Source organism: Ciona robusta, unplaced genomic scaffold, assembly GCF_009617815.1.
Source record: "Ciona robusta unplaced genomic scaffold, ASM961781v2 AP042748.1".
Lineage (NCBI taxonomy): Eukaryota > Metazoa > Chordata > Ascidiacea > Phlebobranchia > Cionidae > Ciona > Ciona robusta.
This window is the reverse complement of record NW_028323127.1, coordinates 44,045-64,538: the sequence shown is the minus strand read 5'-3', so window position 1 is coordinate 64,538 and position 20,494 is coordinate 44,045. Positions and strand designations below refer to the sequence as shown.

At 38.5% G+C, this 20,494-nt stretch overlaps 1 protein-coding gene and 1 long non-coding RNA gene across 4 annotated transcripts in view; one reads left to right on the top strand and one right to left on the bottom strand.

The window, feature by feature from the left end:
* The window catches only part of LOC149723495 (uncharacterized), a 55,864-nt gene extending 36,825 nt beyond the window's left edge, over positions 1 to 19,039 (bottom strand). Inside the window, exons 1-4 of one of the 3 annotated variants that reach the window (XR_016386939.1) lie at positions 17,856 to 19,039; positions 17,507 to 17,637; positions 15,848 to 15,955; positions 14,013 to 14,118 (exon numbers count right to left, since the gene is read on the bottom strand). This is a non-coding gene — a long non-coding RNA (uncharacterized LOC149723495). Of the gene's footprint in view, positions 1 to 14,012; positions 14,119 to 15,083; positions 15,956 to 17,506 lie in introns of those variants that run through there. The other 2 variants (XR_016386937.1, XR_016386940.1) reach the window with 2 other exon arrangements.
* On the top strand, positions 13,662 to 15,032 carry LOC149723496 (uncharacterized). The gene has a single exon (XM_089893579.1). The coding sequence runs from the start codon at positions 13,662 to 13,664 to the stop codon at positions 15,030 to 15,032; it is 1,371 nt and encodes a 456-aa protein (XP_089749705.1).
* Positions 19,040 to 20,494: the final 1,455 nt, after the last annotated feature.

The following is a 20,494-nucleotide window of genomic DNA, read 5'->3' as shown; positions in this document are numbered from 1 at the left end:
GCATCTGAGCTTTGGCTCAACTATATATAAATAAAAGAGTTCTGGACCTAAAATACTTGTTTGACCATTTATCGCGCTACACCGCACAACGTAAGAGCTATCGGACTTCACCATTATTACATACCGTTATCACATTTGTCAGACTAACACATCGGCTACATTTGCACCGAATTGGGTTCAAAGTGTTTTCTTTATACGGAGACTAGTTTTCGAATTGAAGCACCCATCTCAGACATTTTAAGGCATTCTATTTGAATAAGGTAAGCATCTGAGCTTTGGCTCAACTATATATAAATAAAAGAGTTCTGGACCTAAAATACTTGTTTGACCATTTATCGCGCTACACCAGATCGGCTACATTTGCACCGAATTGGGTTCAAAGTGTTTTCTTTATACGGAGACTACTTTTCGAATTAAAGCACCCAACTCAGACATTTTAAGGCATTCTATTTGAATAAGGTAAGCATCTGAGCTTTGGCTCAACTATATATAAATAAAAGAGTTCTGGACCTAAAATACTTGTTTGACCATTTATCGCGCTACACCGCGCAACGTAAGAGCTATCGGACTTTACTATTATTACATACCGTTATCACATTTGTCAGACTAACACATCGACCCCGCAACGTAAAAGCTATCGGACTTTACCATTATTACATACCGTTATCACATTTGTCAGACTAACACATCGGCTACATTTGCACCGAATTTGGTTCAGGGTGTTTTCTTTATACGAAGACTACTTTTTTAAGAAAAGGACCTAAGTCAGACATTTGAAGGTATTCTATTTGAATAAGGTAAGAATCTGTATTGTGGCTACTCTACTCTCAGGTTCTCTTACCGAATAGAAACGTCACGTGTTCCTGCAACTACTGATCATCGAAACCTGCACTCTACCGACAACAACGCCTGGATTCTACTACCTGCTCTGGATCACCTGCTCTGCACCACCTGCTCTGCACTACCTGCCCTGCACCACCTGCTCTGCACCACCACAACCCGCTGGACTACCTGCTCTACACCACTTTGATCATCTGGACCACCTGCTCTGCACCACTCTGTCCTACTGAACCACCTGTAACCCTGACCTGCTGCAACGTACTGCTCACACCACCGACCCGCAACAAAGCGTTGATCTACGGTTGAACAACTGCAATCCTTCACGTTCTAACTTAAAGTTGGAACCTCAGGTGACTGTGATCACTATAGTAACTGGGTTAGCCATTCTATTGTAAATACTAAATTATTTGCCATTGTTATAGTCTTACCCTAACTTTCTGTGTTAGTATATGTAACCTTCGCCCCTTAGTCTAAAATCGCGATCAGAGCGCATTAAATAGCCTGTGAGTCTCCGGTAAACCGCCGCGCACACGCAATCCGCCCAATAATATTACCTTTTTTAAACCCTGTACACCTACTGCTGAGACTTCAATGGCAACCACAACACCTGAATTCGAGATCGAGCTGAAACGAACCGTTATGGTGCAACTCACCGGAACTGTTGAACACATGAGCGTTTCAGTGTTTATGGAGCTGTTCGCTGAGGGCGCTCCCCTGTCACATATCGCCGACTCCGTCGAAGGAGTCATCATGGAGAGCTTCAAGGAGTGTACTTTTCTCCTCACCTTAAAAGAAGAAGCGTTAGGTTCTCAAATTCCATCCATCCCTGCAATCATCAAATATTTCGACGAAAACAATATAAGCTTCACTTCAGAAAACGGATCAACAATGAGAATTAGAGCAGAATTACCAAGATCGGAACTGGAATCAATCACGCTTCACCCGATACCGTGCGACATCCCTATAACAAAAATTAAGGAGATAGTCAACAACTGCAAATGGGGAGAAATTAAATCTTTCCAATATGGCCACCATCGCAACTTCCCTTCCATCAAGAACGGGTGGATTAATTTGCGAATGAGCACCATCATCAAGAGAAACATCCCGCCTGTTATCAAAATCGGAGGCAGATGGATAACGGTGACTAGACCTGGCGAAGAGAACTCCCCGTTATGTAACTACTGCAAACATCGCGGGCACCTACAAAACAAATGCCCCAGAAAGGGATACTGCACTAACTGTAATTGTAGCGGACACCCTACAAGGAACTGTCGCTCAATTGCACCACGGAAACGAGCGGTATTTACAACAGCCTCAAAAACAACAAAGGAGCTATTACATCAATTTCAACATGATACGACATCACCCCAAACATCTGGCCTCACACCCAAAAGTCAAACTTCGACACCCAGCAACCCAAAAAATGAGCATTTGAACTGGTCAACTGTAAAAGGCATCCCACGACAAAGCAAAGTAGGCGAGGTAAATTGGTCACTTCCGGTGGAAAACCACTACAACATATTACAACTGTTTGATACGTCCCAGGAAGAAGACATGCTTTGTATGACTTCCGCCCCAGAATTGGAACTAGAACCGGACCTCAACCGAGTTGAAACCCCCAAAAAACAGCGAGCACCTAGATCCCCACAACAACCCCGCCAACAGATCATTTTCGACAAGGAAGTAGCCAATAACCAAATCAGAAACAAAACGCCCGAACCTAGCCCCTCGCATGCCAAACAATCTTACAGGATAAGGGAAACCACACCGACTACAGAAGGAATCATATGCACCGGTCAGTCAACACCCAAACCAGCTCCCAACAATGGAACACGAATAACAATTGAATCAACTAGTACGAACCATTATATGGACGAAGCCTGTCTCCTCCTCTCAGACCCACCAGACACAGTCCGACATAATTGGCCAAAACCCTGCGAGATAACAACCAGAACCCCAAACAAGAGACCTCGAAAAGAATCTGAAGAAAACCGAAGGACAACATAGTGAAGATCCCCTCTATCACCCATCTAGTACCCCGGTACCCAAATGTTCAAAACCCCTCTTTAAAATGAACAATGGAAGAAATACAGAGCGTTAGCCAACTGCTAAAGATCGGTACACTAAATGTGAATGGTTTTTCACACAAGTTAGTGAAAATCCTACATTATATTAGCTCTAATGATATTGATATACTATGTATCCAAGAGACTCACAGGCTAAACGAGACATTCCTTAACACAGCTGTAGACAATAAGGGGTTTACCGCATACTGGAACACCAAGAATAATCTAAACGCAGATACTAATTTTCGTCAAGGAACGGCAATACTCATTAAAAAACATCTATTATCGTCGCATAAGATATCGCACCAAATAATAACCGCAGACCGCATACACAGCATTACCTTAGAGCGTAAAAACCAAAAAATGTATATAATTAACGTTTACCTTCCGTCTGGTTCGGGGTACAATCAAATGATGATGCGTGAAAGCCTAATAGCCAAAATCGTACCCACTTCGCTGGATGACAGGTTAAACCCACTCTTTATAACTGGAGATTTTAACATGATCCTAAGCCCCCTGGACACCATGACCCCATATAATACCAGAAAAAAGAAAGATCGAAAAGCATGGCTACGCCTACAAACAAAACACGAATTAAAGGATACTTTTCGATACCGCTTTGGAAACCGTATCGAGTTTACTCGCATAACACCGGTTTTCGCGTCAAGACTAGATAGAATATACGCGAACCCGAGCGCACTACTTCTCATGACGTTTTTTGAACATAGATATAACTACATCTCTGACCACAACAACTGCCCAATAATGACGATAAATATTGAGACTAATAAAAGGTGGGGTCCCTCCGCATACAAAATAAATAATATGGTACTAAATCATTCGGGAGTGATTGAACATGTCAGAATAATATGGGAAATGTGGAAAACTAGAAAACGACATGTTAATAATCCCTTAGAATGGTGGGAACAAGGTAAAAACATGATAAGAAATGCTGTTCAGAGCATCTCGCAACAGCTAAGGCGGGGAGAAAAAGAAAGATACGCCAGTGCAGTGAAAGAACTGGACCAAATAAACTTGTCAACGAATAAAATTAGCTCTAGAGAACACGAGTTGCGGTATAACATAGAAAAATACGAGGACAAGTTAAATAGAGGCGCAATAATACGATCAAAAATAAAAGTAATGAAAAATGATGAAACATTTATTAAACGTTTTTTTAAATTGGAAACAGATGAAAAAAAAGGAGACACGCTTTATACCGTAAAAACTGAAACCGGAGAATTAACTGAAACTGCGCAGAACACCCTGAACACAATTTTCTCCTTTTACAACAACTTATGGGGTAAAGATCCAATAACTAGAAATCAAAACGACTATTTAAACAACCTAAGTGCGATTGAATTAGATAACATAGAACACAAAATGTTAATTGCACCCATCACAGAACTCGAAACCCAAACAGCGCTACAGGAAATGAATAGTGATAGCTCACCCGGATATGACGGTATTACGGCTAAATTATACAAAGAAATGTGGCCCTTTATAAAACACGAACTCGTAGAACTTTATAATAATATATACTTGCAAAGGACCATGCCAAAATCCATGCGAACAGCAGTGATCAAACTTATTTACAAAAAGGGTGAAAAAACGGAAATTAAGAACTGGCGACCTATATCCCTGTTAAACACGGACTACAAATTATTAAGCAAAATTATTAGCAAACGACTAGAAATAGTCATAAATAAAATCATCAGCCCAAATCAAAAATGTGCGATAAAGGGCCGGACAATTGACCAATGCCTGTATAATATCACTACCATTATAGAAGCCGCCAAATCCAGGAATATGAAACTTACCCTTATGGCGATAGACTTCGAAAAAGCCTTCGATAGGGTCGATCATCATTTCATACGAGCAACCTTGACAAAATTGGGTATGCCAGAGGCGATAATTAAGTGGATCAGCATCTTAAACACAAACACGGTAAGTAAAATTGAGGTTAATGGCGCCTATACTGAAGAAATACACATTAGAAGAGGAATAAGGCAAGGGTGTCCTTGTTCAATGTTACTCTTCTTAATCGGCATGGAAACACTCACACGAAAGATAAATGGCAATGATCAAATTTACGGATTTAAATTGAATAATATCGAAGGCAAGCTAGAACAATATGCTGACGATATGACAATCCATATTAGAGATCCGCAATCGATACCACACGTACTAAAGGAATTGGAAGCATACGAAAGTGCATCAGGGCAAAAAATTAATAAGAACAAAACGCAAATTATTACCAACGACGACAGTTCACGAAAAATAATTTTAAAAACATTCCCAAGCGAAACAATTAAACCCACCGTCCAAATACTTGGAATCTACTTTAGCTTAACGGAATTATGTGTCGGAAAAAACTTGTCCAAGGCAACCAAGGCCATAGACTTTCTAATCAATAAACATAAAGAAAGGAATTTAACCCTGAAAGGCCGCGTACTATTAATAAACGCACTGCTCATGCCTCAGATACTACAAATTACTAAACACATCCTGGTACCCAAACAATTTATTAAAAATACCCAAAATAAGTTATTTAAATTCCTATGGTTTCCTAGTAAATTGGAAAAAATAAATAGACATAAATTATTCGCTACACAAGGGGCGGGGGGTCTGCTGTTTCCTAATCTGAGACTAAAACTACTGGCTGCAAAAACCTCGCGTATATATTTCATCTCGAAATTGGAAAAGACCTCCTCATTGTGGCACGAATGGTTCAGGTACAACTTTGGCTCTACGATGAAAATGCTGAATCCGAAACTATATAGTAACTCAGCACCGAACACGGTATATCCAGACAAAACACACGAAATAATTAGGGCAACATTCCAAACCCTTATCAGAAAAGATTTTGAATTGGCCTCAAGCAAAATTAAACCCATTTATATGGCCCTCCTGTCTAACAACGCGCCAGAAAACGTTCACATCCAGAAAACTAGTCCCTTTAATTGGAATCGCGTTACTTTTAGCTCATCCGCAAGCAAAATGTTATTTGATAACCGAGAACGTGATATAAACTTTAAAATCGCACATAACGCGTTCTTATATGGAGACTTCTTTAAAAAACATAACTTTCACCCGTACTTTAACGGCGAAATACAAATTCGTAATTGTAAATTTTGCCGCGCGAACGTAGATAATATAGCGCATTTGCTGTACGATTGTGAGAACGCAAAGGCTATTTTGCGTGAGTTGCAAAACCTCATTAACAAAGCGCAAGAAACGCAAACGTGCTTAAATAGAAACTTCGTATTATATAACCAAGACATAAATAACCCTCTTTGCGCTAAAATAATAAACGCTTACAAATCGACACTGATTAAGGAAAAAGAAAAACTAGACAAGGCAAATAAGTACATTTGGTACAACACCAAATTCCAACGAAAGGTTTTATGGGTAGTCAAAAAGAAATGTAGAATTATGGTACAAAACAGTATTCTTAAATACGGTAGAGAAAAAACGTTGAACACATTTAATCTTAAAAAAATAAAAATAAAATAAGTAATAAATAAAATACAGGGATAATCCCTTTCAACCGCTCTGATCGCGCCAAGACCAAAATTACTGAATATAAACTTTGCGATGATTTAATTGCATAACCTACAGTACAATTGTACAATTACCACAATCCAACTTACCACAACAATTTGTGCCCTTCAACCACCACAATCCAAGTTACCACAACAAGTTGTGCTCTTCATTGTCCTTTTTCCCACCCATTGTTGTTTGTGCTTACCCATCTTTCGCATACCGCAATGATGAGGTTGATTATAAATTAATCCCAAAATGGAATCTGCGATGAACAAACTCCAAAGTACTCTGAGCGGTTACAATAAGAAAAAAAAAAAAAAAAAAAAAAAAAAAAAAAAAAATCTGAGCTTTGGCTCAACTATATATAAATAAAAGAGTTCTGGACCTAAAATACTTGTTTGACCATTCATCGCGCTACACCGCACAACGTAAGAGCTATCGGACTTTACCATTATTACATACCGTTATCACATTTGTCAGATTAACACATCAGCTACATTTGCACAGAATTGGTTTCAATGTGTTTTATTTTATACAAAGACCACTTTTTGAATTGAAGCACCCAACTCAGACATTTTAAGGCATTCTATTTGAATAAGGTAAGCATCTGAGCTTTGGCTCAACTATATATAAATAAAAGTGTTCTGGACCTAAAATACTTGTTTGACCATTTATCGCGCTACACCACATCGGCTACATTTGCACCGAATTGGGTTCAAAGTGTTTTCTTTATACGGAGACTACTTTTCAAATTAAAGCACCCAACTCAGACATTTTAAGGCATTCTATTTGAATAAGGTAAGCATCTGAGCTTTGGCTCAACTATATATAAATAAAAGAGTTCTGGACCTAAAATACTTGTTTGACCATTTATCGCGCTACACCGCACAACGTAAGAGCTATCGGACTTTACTATTATTACATACCGTTATCACATTTTTAAGATTAACACATCGGCTACATTTGCACAGAATTGGGTTCAAGGTGTTTTTTTTATACAAAGACCACTTTTTGAATTGAAGCACCCAACTCAGACATTTTAAGGCATTCTATTTGAATAAGGTAAGCATCTGAGCTTTGGCTCAACTATATATAAATAAAAGAGTTCTGGACCTAAAATACTTGTTTGACCATTTATCGCGCTACACCGCACAACGTAAGAGCTATCGGACTTCACCATTATTACATACCGTTATCACATTTGTCAGACTAACACATCGGCTACATTTGCACCGAATTGGGTTCAAAGTGTTTTCTTTATACGGAGACTAGTTTTCGAATTGAAGCACCCAACTCAGACATTTTAAGGCATTCTATTTGAATAAGGTAAGCATCTGAGCTTTGGCTCAACTATATATAAATAAGAGTTCTGGACCTAAAATACTTGTTTGACCATTTATCGCGCTACACCACATCGGCTACATTTGCACCGAATTGGGTTCAAAGTGTTTTCTTTATACGGAGACTACTTTTCGAATTGAAGCACCCAACTCAGACATTTTAAGGCATTCTATTTGAATAAGGTAAGCATCTGAGCTTTGGCTCAACTATATATAAATAAAAGAGTTCTGGACCTAAAATACTTGTTTGACCATTTATCGCGCTACACCGCACAACGTAAGAGCTATCGGACTTTACCATTATTACATACCGTTATCACATTTGTCAGATTAACACATCAGCAACATTTGCACAGAATTGGTTTCAATGTGTTTTTTTTTATACAAAGACCACTTTTTGAATTGAAGCACCCAACTCAGACATTTTAAGGCATTCTATTTGAATAAGGTAAGCATCTGAGCTTTGGCTCAACTATATATAAATAAAAGTGTTCTGGACCTAAAATACTTGTTTGACCATTTATCGCGCTACACCACATCGGCTACATTTGCACCGAATTGGGTTCAAAGTGTTTTCTTTATACGGAGACTACTTTTCAAATTAAAGCACCCAACTCAGACATTTTAAGGCATTCTATTTGAATAAGGTAAGCATCTGAGCTTTGGCTCAACTATATATAAATAAAAGAGTTCTGGACCTAAAATCCTTGTTTGACCATTTATCGCGCTACACCGCACAACGTAAGAGCTATCGGACTTCACCATTATTACATACCGTTATCACATTTGTCAGACTAACACATCGGCTACATTTGCACCGAATTGGGTTCAAAGTGTTTTCTTTATACGGAGACTACTTTTCGAATTAAAGCACCCAACTCAGACATTTTAAGGCATTCTATTTGAATAAGGTAAGCATCTGAACTTTGGCTCAACTATATAAAAATAAAAGAGTTCGGGACCTAAAATACTTGTTTGACCATTTATCGCGCTACACCGCACAACGTAAGAGCTATCAGACTTCACCATTATTACATACCGTTATCACATTTGTCAGACTAACACATCGGCTACATTTGCACCGAATTGGGTTCAACGTGTTTTCTTTATACGGAGACTACTTTTCGAATTAAAGGACCTAAGTCAGATATTTTAAGGTATTCTATTTGAATAAGGTAAGAATCTGAGCTTTGGCTCAACTATATATAAATAAAAGAGTTCTGGACCTAAAATACTTGTTTGACCATTTATCGCGCAACGTAAGAGCTATCGGACTTTACTATTATTACATACCGTTATCACATTTGTCAGACTAACACATCGACCCCGCAACGTAAGAGCTATCGGACTTTACCATTATTACATACCGTTATCACATTTGTCAGACTAACACATCGGCTACATTTGCACCGAATTGGGTTCAGGGTGTTTTCTTTATACGAAGACTACTTTTTTAAGAAAAGGACCTAACTCAGACATTTGAAGGTATTCTATTTGAATAAGGTAAGCATCTGAGCTTTGGCTCAACTATATATAAATAAAAGTTTTCTGGACCTAAAATACTTGTTTGACCATTTATCGCGCTACACCGCGCAACGTAAGAGCTATCGGACTTTACCATTATTACATACCGTTATCACATTTGTAAGATTAACACATCGGCTACATTTGCACAGAATTGGGTTCAAGGTGTTTTTTTTATACAAAGACCACTTTTTGAATTGAAGCACCCAACTCAGACATTTTAAGGCATTCTATTTGAATAAGGTAAGCATCTGAGCTTTGGCTCAACTATATATAAATAAAAGAGTTCTGGACCTAAAATACTTGTTTGACCATTTATCGCGCTACACCGCACAACGTAAGAGCTATCGGACTTCACCATTATTACATACCGTTATCACATTTGTCAGACTAACACATCGGCTACATTTGCACCGAATTGGGTTCAAAGTGTTTTCTTTATACGGAGACTAGTTTTCGAATTGAAGCACCCATCTCAGACATTTTAAGGCATTCTATTTGAATAAGGTAAGCATCTGAGCTTTGGCTCAACTATATATAAATAAAAGAGTTCTGGACCTAAAATACTTGTTTGACCATTTATCGCGCTACACCAGATCGGCTACATTTGCACCGAATTGGGTTCAAAGTGTTTTCTTTATACGGAGACTACTTTTCGAATTAAAGCACCCAACTCAGACATTTTAAGGCATTCTATTTGAATAAGGTAAGCATCTGAGCTTTGGCTCAACTATATATAAATAAAAGAGTTCTGGACCTAAAATACTTGTTTGACCATTTATCGCGCTACACCGCACAACGTAAGAGCTATCGGACTTCACCATTATTACATACCGTTATCACATTTGTCAGACTAACACATCGGCTACATTTGCACCGAATTGGGTTCAGAGTGTTTTCTTTATACGGAGACTACTTTTCGAATTGAAGCACCCAACTCAGAGATTTTAAGGCATTCTATTTGAATAAGGTAAGCATCTGAGCTTTGGCTCAACTATATATAAATAAAAGAGTTCGGGACCTAAAATACTTGTTTGACCATTTATCGCGCTACACCGCACAACGTAAGAGCTATCAGACTTCACCATTATTACATACCGTTATCACATTTGTCAGACTAACACATCGGCTACATTTGCACCGAATTGGGTTCAAAGTGTTTTCTTTATACGGAGACTACTTTTTGAATTGAAGCACCCGACTCAGGCATTTTAAGGCATTCTATTTGAATAAGGTAAGCATCTGAGCTTTGGCTCAACTATATATAAATAAAAGAGTCCTGGACCTAAAATACTTGTTTGACCATTTATCGCGCTACACCGCACAACGTAAGAGCTATCAGACTTCACCATTATTACATACCGTTATCACATTTGTCAGACGAACACATCGGCTAAATTTGCACCGAATTGGGTTCAAGGTGTTTCCTTTATACGAAGACTACTTTTTGAATTAAACCAACCAAGTCAGACATTTGAAGGTATTCTATTTGAATAAGGTAAGAATCTGTGCTTTGGCTCAACTATATATAAATAAAAGAGTTCTGGACCTAAAATAATTGTTTGACCATTTATCACGCTACACCGCACAACGTAAGAGCTATCGGACTTCACCATTATCACATACCGTTATCACATTTGTCAGACTAACACATCGGCTACATTTGCACCGAATTGGGTTCAAAGTGTTTTCTTTATACGGAGACTACTTTTCGAATTAAAGGACCTAAGTCAGACATTTTAAGGCATTCTATTTGAATAAGGTAAGCATCTGAGCTGTGGCTCAACTATATATAAATAAAAGAGTTCTGGACCTAAAATACTTGTTTGACCATTTATCGCGCTACACCGCACAACGTAAGAGCTATCAGACTTCACCATTATTACATACCGTTATCACATTTGTCAGACTAACACATCGGCTACATTTGCACCGAATTGGGTTCAACGTGTTTTCTTTATACGGAGACTACTTTTCGAATTAAAGGACCTAAGTCAGATATTTTAAGGTATTCTATTTGAATAAGGTAAGCATCTGAGCTTTGGCTCAACTATATATAAATAAAAGAGTTCTGGACCTAAAATACTTGTTTGACCATTTATCGCGCTACACCGCACAACGTAAGAGCTATCGGACTTCACCATTATTACATACCGTTATCACATTTGTCAGACTAACACATCGGCTACATTTGCACCGAATTGGGTTCATAGTGTTTTCTTTATACGGAGACTACTTTTCGAATTAAAGCACCCAACTCAGAGATTTTAAGGCATTCTATTTGAATAAGGTAAGCATCTGAGCTTTGGCTCAACTATATATAAATAAAAGAGTTCTGGACCTAAAATACTTGTTTGACCATTTATCGGGCAACGTAAGAGCTATCGGACTTTACTATTATTACATACCGTTATCACATTTGTCAGACTAACACATCGACCCCGCAACGTAAGAGCTATCGGACTTTACCATTACTACATACCGTTATCACATTTGTCAGACTAACACATCGGCTACATTTGCACCGAATTGGGTTCAGGGTGTTTTCTTTATACGAAGACTACTTTTCAAATTAAAGGACCCAACTCAGACATTTTAAGGCATTCTATTTGAATAAGGTAAGCATCTGAGCTTAGGCTCAACTATATATAAATAAAAGAGTTCTGGACCTAAAATAATTGTTTGACCATTTATCGCGCTACATCGCACAACGTAAGAGCTATCGGACTTCACCATTATTACATACCGTTATCACATTTGTCAGACTAACACATCGGCTACATTTGCACCGAATTGGGTTCAAAGTGTTTTCTTTATACGGAGACTACTTTTCGAATTGAAGCACCCAACTCAGACATTTTAAGGCATTCTATTTGAATAAGGTAAGCATCTGAGCTTTGGCTCAACTATATAAAAATAAAAGAGTTCGGGACCTAAAATACTTGTTTGACCATTTATCGCGCTACACCGCACAATGTAAGAGCTATCAGACTTCACCATTATTACATACCGTTATCACATTTGTCAGACTAACACATCGGCTACATTTGCACCGAATTGGGTTCAACGTGTTTTCTTTATACGGAGACTACTTTTCGAATTAAAGGACCTAAGTCAGATATTTTAAGGTATTCTATTTAAATAAGGTAAGAATCTGAGCTTTGGCTCAACTATATATAAATAAAAGAGTTCTGGACCTAAAATACTTGTTTGACCATTTATCGCGCAACGTAAGAGCTATCGGACTTTACTATTATTACATACCGTTATCACATTTGTCAGACTAACACATCGACCCCGCAACGTAAGAGCTATCGGACTTTACCATTATTACATACCGTTATCACATTTGTCAGACTAACACATCGGCTACATTTGCACCGAATTGGGTTCAGGGTGTTTTCTTTATACGAAGACTACTTTTTTAAGAAAAGGACCTAAGTCAGACATTTGAAGGTATTCTATTTGAATAAGGTAAGCATCTGAGCTTTGGCTCAACTATATATAAATAAAAGTTTTCTGGACCCAAAATACTTGTTTGACCATTTATCGCGCTACACCGCGCAACGTAAGAGCTATCGGACTTCACCATTATTACATACCGTTATCACATTTGTAAGATTAACACATCGGCTACATTTGCACAGAATTGGGTTCAAGGTGTTTTTTTTATACAAAGACCACTTTTTGAATTGAAGCACCCAACTCAGACATTTTAAGGCATTCTATTTGAATAAGGTAAGAATTTGGGCTACTCTCAGATTCTCTTACCAAATAGAAACGACGTATTGCTGCTGATTCCTGATTGCTGCATCGCCAGAAGTCTCTCCACATCCCACCGACTACCTACAACTCTACAACTGCCACTTTACAACAACTAAAGCTCCACCAACTCTACAACACCGGAATCCTCTACAACCTCACACTACCGGACGACCCTACCCCTGTTGGGGCATATCGTCGCGGTCGGATATATTTACTGCTCCGACAAAGACTTGGTTAAACCGTTATCACGCCAATATCAGAAGACCATCGACGAACTACTCTCACCAACTCTAAAAACTGTACGACTCTGCGAGGACTGCAATTTGCTCGAAACCTCCTCTGAACTTCTACTGCATCTGGTGATTCATCACCATCCCCGGTAAACCTGTGTTGTATTCTTGCTATATAAATTTACAGTATCTAACCGTGTTAAACTTGAATACTTAAAAATCTAATTCGTATTTCGGTACATACACGCGCACTTGGGATAAAATCTTAGCCTGTGAGCCCTATAGGTTATTCCGCTATATAAATCTTTCTTTAAAAATAAGTTATAATAATTAACGGCCAAAGGAAAAAAATGACAAACCAACAAACCCCGGAAATAGATGTAGAACTTGACAGAACCATTATGGTACAACTTACTGGCACGGTCGAGCAAATGAGCGTCTCAGTTTTTATGGAACTCTTTGCCGAAGGAGCTCCACTATTCCATATTGCAGAGTCCGTAGAAGGTGTAATTATGGAAAACTTCAAAGAATGCACTTTCCTTCTCACACTAAAACAAGAGGCACTTGGCACTACAATTCCCCTTATTTCGGACGTAATTGGATACTTCGAAGAAAACAACATCAGCTTTACTTCTGAAAATGGCTCGATTATGAGGATCCGCGCTGAACTTCCGAGGGCTGAACTAGAAACCATCACCCTCCACCCGATCCCGTGTGATGTCCCGATCAAAAAGATCCATGAACTGGCGACCAGACATAATTGGGGTGAAATTAAATCACACCAATATGGCCACCACCGAAATTTCCCTTCAATCAAAAATGGCTGGGTTAATCTAAGAATGGGAAAAATTAATAAGCAAAATATCCCTCCAGTCATCAAAATTGGGGGTAGATGGGTTACGGTAACCCGTCCGGGCGAGGAGAACACGCCTCTGTGCAACTACTGCAAACACAGAGGGCACCTTCAAAATAAATGCCCTAAAAAGGGCTTCTGTGCAGTCTGCAAGTGCAGTGGCCATACAACACGCAACTGCCGTATGGTTGCACCGAGGAAAAGGGCAGTGTTTCAAACAAATAAAGGCTCTACCCAAAACATCGCCTTTCAGTCACCCGCCAGGAAAGAAACAACCAAGAGAAGCCACTTGCCAATAAGCCAAACTTCTACACCAGCTGCCAACACCCGAAATGAAGAATGGACTCGAGTCGAAGGACGCCACTCAGGAACCAAGGAAAAAGGAAATTGGACAATTCCAACTGAAAACCACTTCCACATATTGCAACTGTTCGAAACCTCGCAAGAGGAAGAGGAAGTATTAATGACATCGGCTCCGGACTTACCATTGGAAAGACAATTGGACACGCCTTCTCCCAAAAAACAACCATCACCTAAAACCAAAAAAGAAAGGAATGCAACACCCGAGGAAACCTCAAAGAGAGCAAATGGCATAGAACAATCAGCGAACGAAAGATCCCCGTCTTCGCGACAACAACGTCCCGCTTCCCAACCCCCGAGAGCGCTGTTTGGCGAGGAGAACTGGGCGAACAAAGCGTATATCTCGCAATATCCGAAACTGCCCACACAAGAACCGGATGGAACAACGGAAGAGATCACACCGATGGAACCACTTCCACCAATCAGAAAAGAAAGGCCCACTTATACTCATGCCATACCGAGAACACCAAAGCGACCACGCCAAGAAGAAAAAGAAATAATCAAGTAGCGACATACTTTCACCTAGTACTAAATTACCAAAGTACACCCTCTGCAAGAAAAAATCATGGAGGATAAAATCGAATACGGGAAACTTATCAAAATTGCAACACTCAACGTAAATGGTTTAGGAAAAAAGATAATGCAAACTTATAACTTCATTATTGAAAACGATATAGATATTCTATGTATCCAGGAGGCTCATAGGCTTAGCAATGACCAAGCTAATGAATTAAGAGAAAAACGAGGGCTCGAAATTTATATGAATACCAAAGACGCTTTAGACCCCGATGTTAACTTCAGAAGCGGCACAGTAATATTAGTAAAAAAATTCTTAATGTCGTCGCACTACATCACGCATAAAATCATTAGCGAGAATCGCATTCAGAGCATTACTTTAAAGCGCAAACACGAAACTCTTATAATATTCAACGTCTACTTACCTGCTGGCGCAACGTACGACTGTATGAAAAAACGTGCTTCGCTTATAAACAAAATGAATACCGTAATGCCTGTAGAACATGTATCGCCAGTTATAATCGCAGGAGACTTTAATATGGTGCTAACCCCCTTAGACCACAAAAACTATTTCGACAAAAGAAAAAAAATTGATAGAAATGCATGGGCAAACTTTCAGCGGCACAGTCTCCTAAAAGATGCTTTTCGGGTTTTCCGCGGTTACCGTCTTGAATATACGCGAATCACCCGCAATTCAGCTTCAAGAATAGACCGAATCTACTTAAACCCGGCGAGTTTAGCATTGCTTATAAAAATAGAGCATAAACGAAATTACATAACAGACCACAATAACTGTCCGATACTCACCATAAAAGTAGAAACGAATAAAAGATGGGGCAGTTCGACCTACAAACTGAACAACCGGATCTTAGAACATCCTGATGTGATTGAATATCTTAGAATTGTATGGGACATCTGGAAAGCGAAAAAGCGAATGGTTTATAACTACCTAGATTGGTGGGAGCAAGGTAAACAATTATTAAGATCAACGGTACAAAACTTATCCCAACAAGTAAACCAAGGGGAAAAAGAAAGATACACCAAAGCCGTAGCTGAATTAATGCGCCCCGAAACTAGTACCGCTAACGAGGCACCTAACAGACAATATGAACTGCAACATAACATTGAGCGATATGAGGATAAAATATGTCAAGGTGCAATTATAAGATCCAAAGTAAAAACAATTGAAAATGATGAAAAACCTACCAGACAATTCTTTAGACTCGAAGCAGACGCTCAAAAACGTGAATCCATATACGCAATTAAAAAAGAAAACGGGACATTAACGGACCATCCAAAAGAAACTATGCAGGGAATATTTGATTTTTATAATAACCTATGGGGAAATAAATCAAAAACCAAAAACCAGAACGCCTACTTGAGCGACGTATTGCCACCCTCGCTTAACCCAAAATTAAAAAAAGCCCTTATCGCCCCGATTAACGAAGCCGAAATAAAACTAGCCATTCAAGATATGAAGGGGGATAGTTCACCCGGTAGTGATGGCTTTACCACAAAATTTTATAAATCGATGTGGCCATTCATAAAATTGGAATTAGTGGAGCTATACAATAATATATACCTACAGCAGATAATGCCTAATACAATGCGGACAGCAATTATTAAACTTATGCATAAAAAGGGCCCAAAAACGGACCTTAAAAACTGGCGACCGATCTCATTGCTCAATACGGACTACAAGATTCTAAGCAAAATCATAAGCAGACGCCTAGACCAAATTATTGAACACTTGATCAGTCCCTCACAAAAATGCGCAATCAAAGGGCGTACAATCGACCACTGTTTATATAATATTTCTGGCGCAATTAACGCTGCCAAGCATTTCAAAAAAGATATAACGATCATGGCTGTAGACTTTGAAAAGGCGTTTGACAGAGTCAGTCACGAATTTATCTATAAAGTACTAGAAAAACTAGACCTTCCAAAAGGCTTTATTAGGTGGATAAAAATTTTGTACAACAATATCCACAGTAAAGTTGAGGTAAATGGCGCATTTACGAAGGCAATCTATATGCGCAGAGGAATAAGACAGGGGTGCCCCTGCTCTATGATATTGTTTCTCTTAGGGGCGGAAATGCTGACAAGGAAAATAGCCGCGAATACTAATATTAGAGGCTTTAGAATAAATCAGACCGTATGCAAAATAGAACAATACGCAGATGATTTAACAATAATATTAGGAGATGCGAAATCTATACCTCATGTTTTTAAGGAACTAGATGCATACGAAAGAACATCTGGCCAAAAAATAAATAAGAACAAAACCCAGATAATGACGAACGTGAGTACGGCGCCCAAATACGCTACAAATGATACAATCAAAAATATGATAAAAGTCCTGGGAATATATTTTAGTCTAACAGAAAATTGTACGCAACGAAATTTAGATAAAGCGCAAGCGGCTATCACCTTCCTAGCAAATAAACATAGAATACGAAAACTTACCCTGAAAGGCCGCACCACCTTAGTCCACTCGTTGCTAATGCCGCAAATCTTACAAATCAGTAAACATGTCGTAATTCCGAAACACTTTACAAACAAAATCCAAAACGCCCTTTTTTCATTTCTCTGGTACCCTGGAAAGATCGAAAAGATTTAACGAATGGTGCTGTATGCACCCCATAAAAAAGGTGGTCTCTCATTCCCAAACATCCAAGCCAAAATAGAATCAGCGAAAGCTTCAAGAATATACGCAATCTCACAATTAACCCAAACTTCCGAGATCTGGCATGAATGGTTTCGTTATAACCTTGGATCTACGATAAAGATCCTCAACCCCGAAATTTATACTAACCTTGTACCGAGTACATTATTTCCAGATCCGACGCATAGGAGCATTAGATCTACTTTCCTTCTCTTAAATAAAAACGACGTTGCGTTAACTTCCAGTAAAATAAAACCGATCTATGCGGTTCTTACGGATCAATTTTTCCAAAACAAAAGTGTCATCGATAGCCCGCATGACTGGGAAAACATAACGTATCAGAAAAAACAGATAAAACCTCATTTCAACAATAAAGAACGAGACGTCGCTTATAAAATAGCCCATAACGCATTTCTTTTTGGGGATTTCTTCCGGAAAAATAATTTTGAACCACATTTTAATGGGCAAATCCAAATCAGAATCTGTAAATTCTGTCATCTACCTACGGACAACATAGAGCACGTACTATATGATTGCCAAAACGCAAAAAGTATATTAAATAAAATCCAACATCTATTAAACGCGATCTTAATAGAACCTCTAAAAATCACCAAGGAACTCGTCATGTTAAATAATGGTATTAATGCGAACAACTTCTTTGGGGCAAAAGTAATGAACATATTCAAAACCGAGATGATCAACCAAAAGTTAAGATTAGATATAGCCAATAAACTTTGCTGGCATAACGCAGAATTCCAACGTAAAATTTTATGGGTCGTCAAAACAAAAACTCGTGTAAATATACAAAAAAGCGTCGCAGTAAATGGAAAAGAAAAATCTCTCCAAATCTTTAATATCCGTGAATCCTACCCCAATTTACTTTAATGAAGGTCAAACTGTTCCAAGTGTAGCGAAATATAATTGTATCACTTTCTTTTTAGTGTAGTGCATCACTTGTTTGTATTGCGTTGCGTATAAATGCATCAATTGGCTTTTGCACCGTAATGTGTATGTGTATAGTGTTTCGCCCGCTGCAATGATGAGGACGTTGAGTTGCCACAAACATATTCTTACAATCACTTCTGAGCAGCTAAAAAAAGTACAAAAAAAAAAAAAAAAAAAAAAAAAAAAAACTGAGCTTTGGCTCAACTATATATAAATAAAAGAGTTCTGGACCTAAAATACTTGTTTGACCATTTATCGCGCTACACCGCACAACGTAAGAGCTATCGGACTTCACCATTATTACATACCGTTATCACATTTGTCAGACTAACACATCGGCTACATTTGCACCGAATTGGGTTCAAAGTGTTTTCTTTATACGGAGACTAGTTTTCGAATTGAAGCACCCAACTCAGACATTTTAAGGCATTCTATTTGAATAAGGTAAGCATCTGAGCTTTGGCTCAACTATATATAAATAAAAGAGTTCTGGACCTAAAATACTTGTTTGACCATTTATCGCGCTACACCAGATCGGCTACATTTGCACCGAATTGGGTTCAAAGTGTTTTCTTTATACGGAGACTACTTTTCGAATTGAAGCACCCAACTCAGACATTTTAAGGCATTCTATTTGAATAAGGTAAGCATCTGAGCTTTGGCTCAACTATATATAAATAAAAGAGTTCTGGACCTAAAATACTTGTTTGACCATTTATCGCGCTACACCGCACAACGTAAGAGCTATCGGACTTCACCATTATTACATACCGTTATCACATTTGTCAGACTAACACATCGGCTACATTTGCACCGAATTGGGTTCAAAGTGTTTTCTTTATACGGAGACTAGTTTTCGAATTGAAGCACCCAACTCAGACATTTTAAGGCATTCTATTTGAATAAGGTAAGCATCTGAGCTTTGGCTCAACTATATATAAATAAAAGAGTTCTGGACCTAAAATACTTGTTTGACCATTTATCGCGCTACACCGCACAACGTAAGCATCTGAGCTTTGGCTCAACTATATATAAATAAAAGTGTTCTGGACCTAAAATACTTGTTTGACCATTTATCGCGCTACACCGCACAACGTAAGAGCTATCGGACTTTACTATTATTACATACCGTTATCACATTTTTAAGATTAACACATCGGCTACATTTGCACAGAATTGGGTTCAAGGTGTTTCCTTTATACGGAGACTACTTTTCGAATTGAAGCACCCAACTCAGACATTTTAAGGCATTCTATTTGAATAAGGTAAGGATCTGAGCTTTGGCTCAACTATATATAAATAAAAGAGTTCTGGACCTAAAATACTTGTTTGACCATTTATCGCGCTACACCGCACAACGTAAGCATCTGAGCTTTGGCTCAACTATATATAAATAAAAGTGTTCTGGACCTAAAATACTTGTTTGACCATTTATCGCGCTACACCGCACAACGTAAGAGCTATCGGACTTCACCATTATTACATACCGTTATCACATTTGTCAGACTAACACATCGGCTACATTTGCACCGAATTGGGTTCAAAGTGTTTTCTTTATACGGAGACTACTTTTCGAACTAAAGGACCTAAGTCAGATATTTTAAGGTATTCTATTTGAATAAGGTAAGCATCTGAGCTTTGGCTCAACTATATATAAATAAAAGAGTTCTGGACCTAAAATAGTTGTTTGACCATTTATCGCGCTACACCGCACAACGTAAGAGCTATCAGACTTCACCATTATTACATACCGTTATCACATTTGTCAGACTAACACATCGGCTACATTTGCACCGAATTGGGTTCAACGTGTTTTCTTTATACGGAGACTAGTTTTCGAATTG

Excerpts from the sequence above, each read along its gene's own strand:
- LOC149723496 (XM_089893579.1), top strand. The coding sequence starts at position 13,662 with ATGACAAACCAACAAACCCCGGAAATAGATGTAGAACTTGACAGAACC.